The 8,698-nt window shown below is 45.0% G+C and overlaps 1 protein-coding gene across 1 annotated transcript in view; it reads left to right on the top strand.

Annotated features, from left to right (window-relative positions):
- Positions 1-8,698, top strand: part of RTTN (rotatin) — a 101,032-nt gene that overhangs the window by 21,120 nt on the left and 71,214 nt on the right. The window contains 4 exon segments of the mRNA XM_012725800.1: positions 3,155-3,367; positions 4,833-4,945; positions 6,283-6,409; positions 8,109-8,234. Of these exon segments, the coding sequence (XP_012581254.1) occupies positions 3,155-3,367; positions 4,833-4,945; positions 6,283-6,409; positions 8,109-8,234 (579 nt within the window).

Here is an 8,698-nt window from a genome sequence, read left to right as displayed (position 1 = left end):
GCATGTAGTGACGGTTTCCATATGTTAGAGGGCTTCTGGGAAAACCAGAATGAAACGTTGTAGTTTAAATATATTTTGCTTTAGCGAAATTACCTGCTAATTTAAATTTTTCATTGGTTGTTAGGTTTCTGAAAAAAATTTGTCTTCAAGAATATTAATTTTCTAAAGGAACAAGCATTTCAAGTCAAAATTCCAGTCAGATAAGATTGGGAGTGCGTTTAAATACAATTTACGTGTTTCTGTGTAATATCATATAACTGGAAAACTTGTACAGTAGTAACTTGCTATTTAATATACACACATATATATATTTGTTAAAGATTTATTTATTTATGCATACAGAACTGGGGTACAGGTCAGAGGTGCAGGGGCGGTGAGAGGATTCACCACAGACAGAGCAGGGAGAGGGCAGGCAGATGTGCTGAAGCACACTGCTGAGGGGGGCAGCAGGCGGGTCAGGAGAAGTCTGCTGCACCATGTGGCCACCTCCGGGGCCTGGGATCGAACATGCACTGATGTGGCTGTGGCCAGCCTGTAGTGCTGCGTCCCTAACCCATCGCACCACCAGGGAGGGCCTTTTTAAAAGATTTATTTATTTATACATACAGAGAACTGAGGTGCAGGCCAGAGGTGCTTTGGGTAAAAAGCAGCAGTGGCTGTGGAGAGCTTCCTAGTGCTGGGACTTAACCCCTTGTGCCACTAGAGAGGCCCTGCTATTCAATATTTCAAATGCTCTCTTAAGACATGATGGGTGAGTTATTTATCTTATAAATAATATCATCAGTTTACTGCCTTTTTGACAGTTTTTTTTTATTTTACTATGTGCTTTTTGGGGCAGGAATCAAATAAAATAGAAATTAATGATTTACTTTGTTTTGACTTAGTAAATGATTTGTCTTGACTTATTTTAGCATTGGAATAATGTAAAACCAATCCTCTGCCTTTTTCTGAGGGCATATCAATATCTAACTATCGGTAGCTTTTCGAAATAGATACCTGGGAACTCTATAAAGAAGTAAATAACATTGTTCAGAAGATTATTGTGAAGGCGTCCTGGAAGTGTGTTAATTGCCTAGCTAGGAACTGTAAGATGAAGTCTAAATCCACCCGCTGCTCTGTAGCTGTTCAGTTTCTCCTGCTGTTCTGTGAACCCCCCGTAGCTGGCTTCTGCCTGTTGCTAGACATCGGGAACTGGGTGGAATTTGGACTCAGGGACCTCCTGCTTTGAGAATCAGCTTTAGGTATTTGAGTTGCCACTTCCCAATCTGGAATCTGGAAACTGGAAAATGACAGTGTGAATCCAGGTAGGGATTTCCGGAATTGCAGAGTTCTGGCAAAGTGATCTTCAAGATCATTTGAAATGGATGATTGTAGATTTTAAATATTTTGGAGAATATCCTCGAACAGGCTATAATGATGCAATCTTAGAGTGGCCCGGTTGTGTGAAACAAATTGGTAAGAGAACCAACTGGAGGTGATTTCACTGGGGGAAGCAGCTGCGAAGTGAGCGTTGTGAGTTCTGGCTCCGTGCTGGGAACCGGAGCCCGGAGCTTCCCGGGGCCGGGTCAGCGAGCCTGGCGGCTGAGCGCGGGGACGCGTCTGCCTGCGGTCTGACTGCCGCAGCGAGGGGCCACGTCTGACATGGCGTGACGCTGGCGCCCCGGGCGGCCCTTCCGCAGGGGTGATGGCAGAGATCACCCAGGGAACAGCAGCCAGACCTGGCCTGTTCTAAGCCACAGGTTTGGGGTGGGGCCCGTGCCTGCATTTCTGAGGAGCCTTAGTGCTGTGGCCATTCCAGGGGAGGGTGAGAGAGGGCAGGGTTACACCTGCCCCAGGCCGCACAGGAGAGCCGTGATCCTGTGCTGATCTAGTGGAGGGTGTGCGGGGAACTAGCTCCCCATCACCCCAACTGGCAGGTGACCAGCGAATGTCTCCGGGATAGTGCTAAGTGGCCGCCTGGTGTGCACAGATGGGTCAGTGAACTTGTGATGTTACCTGGTGCTGTGGGCTACTGAGATGTCCGCTGCAAATACCTGTGTGCAGGGTGAAGATGGCAGAATCCCTGCGTGCTGCTGTGCAGAGGGGAGAGTTGGTGAACAATTAATGGAGCTGTGCCAGACGCTGCTCAGTGCTCACTTAATTCTCACTTCAGCTTCTCCCATCTTTCATGCTTAGTAACCTCAAAAGGTGATTCCTATAGTTTTTGAGACTCATTTGATAACTTTATTTGATTTAAAAGCATTGTTTAGCTGATTCAGCTCTTCATCTTAGACTTTCAGGCACTTAATGATAATCCTTAAAATCGGTTATCCTTGAAATAAATCTCCACCAAACCTGCTCTCCTACAGAGTTTCAGCCGTAATGGGGAGCTCCGCCAGATAACTTTCTCTGAACATTGAATTTTTAATCCTTTCCATTTTCTTGCTTGATGCATAGAATCCAATCATGAAGATAGAATCAATCATTAAAAAAAAAAAAGCAGTTTCTTTCAGTTCCAAATCAATTGATTTCTGGTTATAAAGCATGCACTATTTCATTGGGGCCTGTGGATTTTATACTCATTAAGGGACATTCTGGGAATGTTCTACAACCATTTTCAGTATCATGTTGTCCCTTTTCCCTCAAATAAAATCTCCATTCTGTTAAAATCTACCTACCCCTCTAGTTGACTTCGTGTTATTCAATGTAGTATGTAGTTAATGAGCCCTGAGGTATGTATTTATTTGACTGTGGTGGGAAGAGTTCTAATCCTCAGCACTTTAGTATTCTGGAGATCTATGTACATGTGCAGGAAATACCAGAGAACAAGCCCTTGGACCCGAAGTTAAGTAGCAGGTGTAATAAGCAAGATGCCGGCCTAGGGAAAAGTTGAACGATGTGCAGATGAAGGAACTAACTTATTTTTCAGGCTCTGGGAAACGGTTGATGTTTCTGGGCAGGGGAAAGTTGCATTGAACAATGCAATGAGAGAGAACGTGTTGGGGAGAATTGCTGGGATGCACAGGCTTTGTGAAAGAGGAAGTTGACCTGATAGAGTCTACCACTCAGCTCTGGGCTAATCTAGTGAAGCTATGTGACACTTGCTGTTTACCATGCTTCTCAAGTAGCAGTCTTGGCATTATTTTTAAACTCTGTGTTTTTTAAATCCTTCAAGGCAAGCCACGTTTTACCAGAACCTATGTCAGCAGCGCTGTTTCTGCTCTCTATGGACATACCCATTTCCTTGGAATATCCAAATATTCACGAAGCGGCCGTGGCCTACTTGGAACAGCTGAACTCCGAAAACTACAGCATCTACAAACGAACCGCGGAGACTGTGCGCTCCATTGAGTGCACCTGTAACTTCCTGGCTGACGTTAGGAAGGAGGTACCGAGCTTTGTCAATGTCCCTTTTTAATCCCTTTAATAGAAGGCTGTGGAAGGTTAGCCTGCGCTTTTAGATGGCGGGACACACGGCCGGGTGGCGAGAGGCGGGACGCGTGATGATCTAGTGGGGCGACCAGATTAAAGTAGGGGCGTGCTCCTCTACGTGGACTAAGCCTGAGGTTGAGGTGTGGCGCAGATTCAGGAAACCAGGGGCGCTCCGAAAAAGCACCTGTGCAAATGTCTTTTATTCATAACGAGTGCGTCTCTAGGGTTACTCACTCTGCCTGAGCAGAGTGGCAGCTGACAGACCTGTACGGGCCATTGTAGTACCAGTTTATGGACCCTTCTCCCCAAGTTTTTAGACTCTCATCATATCCTTGCACAAAGCAGCTGATTTTTTTTTTTTTTTAAGATTTATTCATTTATTCATACAGAACTGGGGTACAGGGCAGCGATGCGGAGGGTGAGAGGATTCACCAGCGCCAGAGACAGAGTGGGGAGCAGAACAGGCAGATCGACGAAGTCCACTGCTGAGGGGAGCAGCGGGCGGGTCAGGAGAGGTCTGCCGGGCCCTGTGGATCTCCTCCAGGGCAGCCGGGGATGGAACTCATGCGGAAGTGACTTAAGCTTCTTAGTGCAGTGCTTTAACCCGCTGCGCCACCAGGGAGGGCCATCAGCAGCTGACTTTTTTATTGTATCAGGCCAGGTCCTAATTGTAAAGTGATAGGATGAACTAGGTGTAATGTTACAGCTGTACTTAGGTGTTGTTCTCTGTCCCTTTTAGCGATGCAGGTATTGGGCCGTCTGTCACCGTGCCAGCAGTGAGAGGGCTAACAGTCTTTAAACCTCGCAGGCACTGGCTACACTGTGCTTCACTGTCTGGGAGCCCCAGCCTGGCCCCTGAGGAAACCGGGACAGGACTGCTGTTCCTCTTGGCCCTGCCTGGGTCCCTCCGACCCTTCTCTTTCCCCTTCAGTTGTTCCTTCCTCGTATTGCGCGTCTTGATGCCTCAGGCTTTTGTCTTCCTGAATAGAATCTCGGACTTTCCCATCTCTGTGGGGTGCATCGCACAGGCATGACCACCCTGTGCTGAAGCAGTGGGGGTGCTGTGGGGAGGTGGGGCAGAGCGCCCGGCTTCGTCTGGCGGGCAGCTCACAGGGAGGGTGGGCTCTGCCCAGGGCTCCGAGAACCAGGCTGCGGACTGTGGCATGCAGCCTGCGGCACGCAGCCTGCTCTGAGGCAGGTAAGTAGCGGCCGTCTCCCGCGGCGGTTAGCCGGGGGTGACCCCCACACCTTCTCTCAGAGGCTGCCGCTTTCAGCTGGTCAGCCGAGGAAGTGGACGCAGGCAGTTGTGAACAACCTCTGGTCTCTGAGTGGTCCCCTTTCTTGGAGCTGCTTAGTTAGCTGTTGGGAGTCTTAGTGTATGTGAACCTGACTTGACTCTTCCACTCTGCCTTGTTTTCTAGGGCGAGAAGAACCTCTTAGAGTTAGTGGAGCTGGCAGACCAAGCCTTGCTGAGCTTCTCCTATCATCAGCATTTTTCTGTGATAAAGGAGATCGTCGGCATCTGTTCAGAGATGTAATGTATTCTCTTACTTTGATCGCGCTGCTGTAAGACGGACTGTGGAATGGGTGCACGGAGCCAGGATTCAGGGGCAGCGGGAGTGGGACTGGCTCAAGCATCTTTCAAAGCTCACTTTGCGTTAAATGGGTCTGAAATTTAAACTGTGTTTGCAGAGCAGTTTTAGGACAATGAACCGTTTTGTTCAGGAATAAATTTAAAAGTTCTGCCTGTTATCAAAATGAGTTATCCTTGGAAGTTTATTTGCTGTGGCGTCCATCCGAGCCACGTGGTCAAGCATATTTGCTTTTTTATTTATCCTTAGCTTTCTAATTAACAAAACAGCCTCTTCATTGCTTTTAGAAAAGAGTAAATTCCTTGGTGAGAAATGAAAGTTTAAATATAGGTATTTATTTACTTATTAATCTGTTTATTTTTCATCTTACATAATTACCATTTTCTTTTTGGTGATGAGAATATTTGCAGTCTTTCTTAAAACTAGTACACAATACATATTCACTATAAAGTAAATTACATCTCCACGGTTTGGTCAGCCTGCATAGCTGAAGCTTTGTAATTTTGACCAACATTCCCATATTTTCTCTAGCCCACCTGCCAACCACCTTCTACTCTCTGTCTGATATTTTTGTTGGTATGTGCATGTAAATGAGATCATGTAGTTTTTGTCTTTCTGTGTCTGATTTGTGTCACTAAGCAGAGTGACCTCCAGGTTCATCCGTTTTATCACAAATTATAGAATTTCCTTTTGAAGGCTGAGTAATATTCCACTGTGCATATCTATCAGATTTTCTTTATCCATTCATCCAGTTTCCTTATTTCATCACTGTTGCAAATAATTCTGCAATGAACGTGACAGGGCAGCTGTCTCTCTGAGACACTTATTTCAATTCCTTTGATATTTATGCAGAAATGAGATCTCTGGATCCAATGAGAGTTCTGTTTTTTAATTTTTTGAGTTATCTACATACTGTTTCCCAGAGCAGCTGTGTTAACTTACATTCTAAATACTGATTTTGAAGGATAATTTGTTTTTTGTACAAAATAATATAATAGTTTATTTTTACATCATTTTGTGCCTTTTTCCATCTCAGTTGTAATCCCTGTGGGCTTCCCATCACCAAGTCACCTGGGATAACTTGTTTTTATTGGTATTCTTTCAGACAGAATATTCTCATCCTTGAGACACATACTTGGGTGAACACTAATACTGAGTTAGTTAAATAAGATTCCAGGTTGGAGAGTTGTGGGAAACAACTGTTTCCTTTATGCCTTTCGTTTTCTTGTTTACTAGTTTTTTTGCCTGACCTGTCTGGGGTGTTTTGCCATTTTGCCAGCTGGAAATCTGCACAGGCCAGTCCATTACTCCAAGGAGAAAGTCAGAAGGTGTTTCTACGTATGCTGTCTCACCCATTGCCGCAAGTGAAAATTGAAACTTACCGTTGCTGTCTGGATATTGTTAAAGTAGGTTTTTTTGTTTGTAGGGAAGAACTAACAGTGGATTCTCAACTGTACCCCAAAATTAAAGTATTTGACTTTTGGGCTATAAGAATGATTACCATAAAAATAGATGGTGATGATTAATTGGCTCTGAGAAATTTATATTATTAAATATTAACTACATCGATATTGAAAAGACTCAGGTACACGCATACTGAAAAATATGTATGTTCCTATTTACTCTTGAAAATGCCCTCTGTATTTTACACTGTTATAAGTACTAGCTATATATTATAAAGGTCTACATTTTGCAATTTTTACTTCTGATCATTTTTGAGTCAGAAATGAAAATGTTGTAGTTATAACTAAAGTTTACTTCCTTTTTTTCTCTCTTTATTCTTCTAAGATAGCTACTTTATTTATAACGCCAGTGTTTTCCTTGCTTTGCATATGTTTTCTGTGTTTTTAGTGTGGATGCATGTCTTTATAAGTCATATGTGCTGTTGTTTTGTCTGCTTCAGAGAGTCTGTCTTCACGCTGTGTTTTCATACTGTTCTATGCCTTTCACCATAGAACCACTTAGTTCATTCAGCTTCTTGCTTTTTAATTTTGAATGTAATTCACTTTATTATTGATAGATATTTAGCTTTGGTCTACTTTTTACTGAAATAAAATTCTCAGTATTGTCAGTGACTGGCGGTTCACGAGCTTGATAATGACTTGACTTTGCGCTGAGTTGATTTCCCCTTACTTCAATCTAAAGACACACATTTGCCTTCATTTCTGGGTAATTCCCAGTCGTTCTTTCTCTTCTCTTTGCTGTTCTCTCCATGTGGAACTCAGATCAGGTCTTTGTTATGCCTTTTTTTTTTTTTAAAGATTTTTTTATTTATTTGTACAGAACTGGGGTACAGGTCAGAGATACAGAAGGTGAGAGGATTCACCAGGGACAGAGTGGGGAGCAGAACAGGCAGATCGACGAAGCCCACTGCTGAGGGGAGCAGCGGGCGGGTCAGGAGAGGTCTGCCGCGCCATGTGGGTCACCTCCGGGGCAGGCGGGAATCGAACTCATGTGGAAGTGGCTTTAGCTTCTCAGTGCTGTGCTTTAACCCGCTGCGCCACCAGGGAAAGTCCTGTTACGTCTTATTTTACCCTTTGTGGTTTTTAGCCTTTTAATTCCTCTTTCGTATTTCCCGTGCCTTTTTTGTCTGGTTTGGATAAAATTCCTCAGCGCTGTCCTTCAGTACATGGATTCTTCCCTCAGCTGTGTCTAACTTGCTTTTGTAAAGTTGTGGTGAAATGTACATAGCGGGAATGTTCCCGCTCCACCAGTTCTAGGGTTGTGGTTCCATGACGCTCATTCAGCTCCTGTTGTGTCAGTGTCTGTTGCCAGGCCTGCTTCCTCTTCCCAGTTGGGGTTCTGTTCACATTCCACAAATAGTCCCCAGCCCGATATGACTAAATGTGCACTAGTTTTTCTGCCTGTTAACTAAAAACTTGTTTTCTTTCTTTCCTTCTTTGGACAATAACAACCCTACTTTCATCTGATAGCTTTTAAATTATCATCAAAAATGGTTAGATAAAGAGAATTTTTTTTTATCTCTACAAAGAAAAAGTTTCAATGAAGTGAAAACTAAAATTGAAATTGAATTATGAGTAGAAGAAAGGACTCCTTTGGAAAAAATCAGTGTCGCTAAGTTTTAAAGTCTGTTTCCCTTTCCAGGAGTGTCTGGGTCTACATAATGTCACCAAGCCGGTGTCTTCTCTCTGCACTGGAATTCACTTCCTGCTTCATCCGAAAGTTTTGTATGAAATTTCTGCATTTGGCATTCAGGAGTCCAAAAGGGAGGTATGGCCTGTAACATGAAAGACGGTGGTGGGCCTTGAACTGTTACGCAAGGCCGAGGGCACAGTCCCATTTAAGTAGAGAACACCGCGAGCAGGAGCTAGCAGGGCCGGGTTCAGTGAGACAACGTGGAAGAATCTGCGCGGAGGCCTCTGGGGCGGGCTGCCCCAGAATCTGGGCACCACACAGTTGTGTGTGAGCGGGTTACTTCCTTAGGAATTTTTATTCAGTGGAAACGTATATCTTAAAGGTTAAAAAAAAAAAAAGGGGAGTCTTCCACCGAGGGGGGAAGACTGAGGACAGGGCGGGAGGCCGCGGCTGCGTCCTGGACACTACGTCCTGCCTCGCCTGAGCGCAGAGCGGCCGCGGCTGGCGGGTGGGGCCTCTGGCGGGGGAATGGGAGCGAGGCTGACGCCGTCGGGGCCGCATTGGAGGGCAGCGCCGCCCAGGGCAGCCGGGTCATCGAG

This window comes from Condylura cristata, unplaced genomic scaffold, assembly GCF_000260355.1.
Source record: "Condylura cristata isolate star-nosed mole 26May11 unplaced genomic scaffold, ConCri1.0 scaffold00016, whole genome shotgun sequence".
In the NCBI taxonomy this organism is placed as follows: Eukaryota; Metazoa; Chordata; class Mammalia; order Eulipotyphla; family Talpidae; genus Condylura; species Condylura cristata.
Note: the sequence above shows the minus strand (reverse complement) of the source record. Positions and strands in the feature narration are given on the sequence as shown.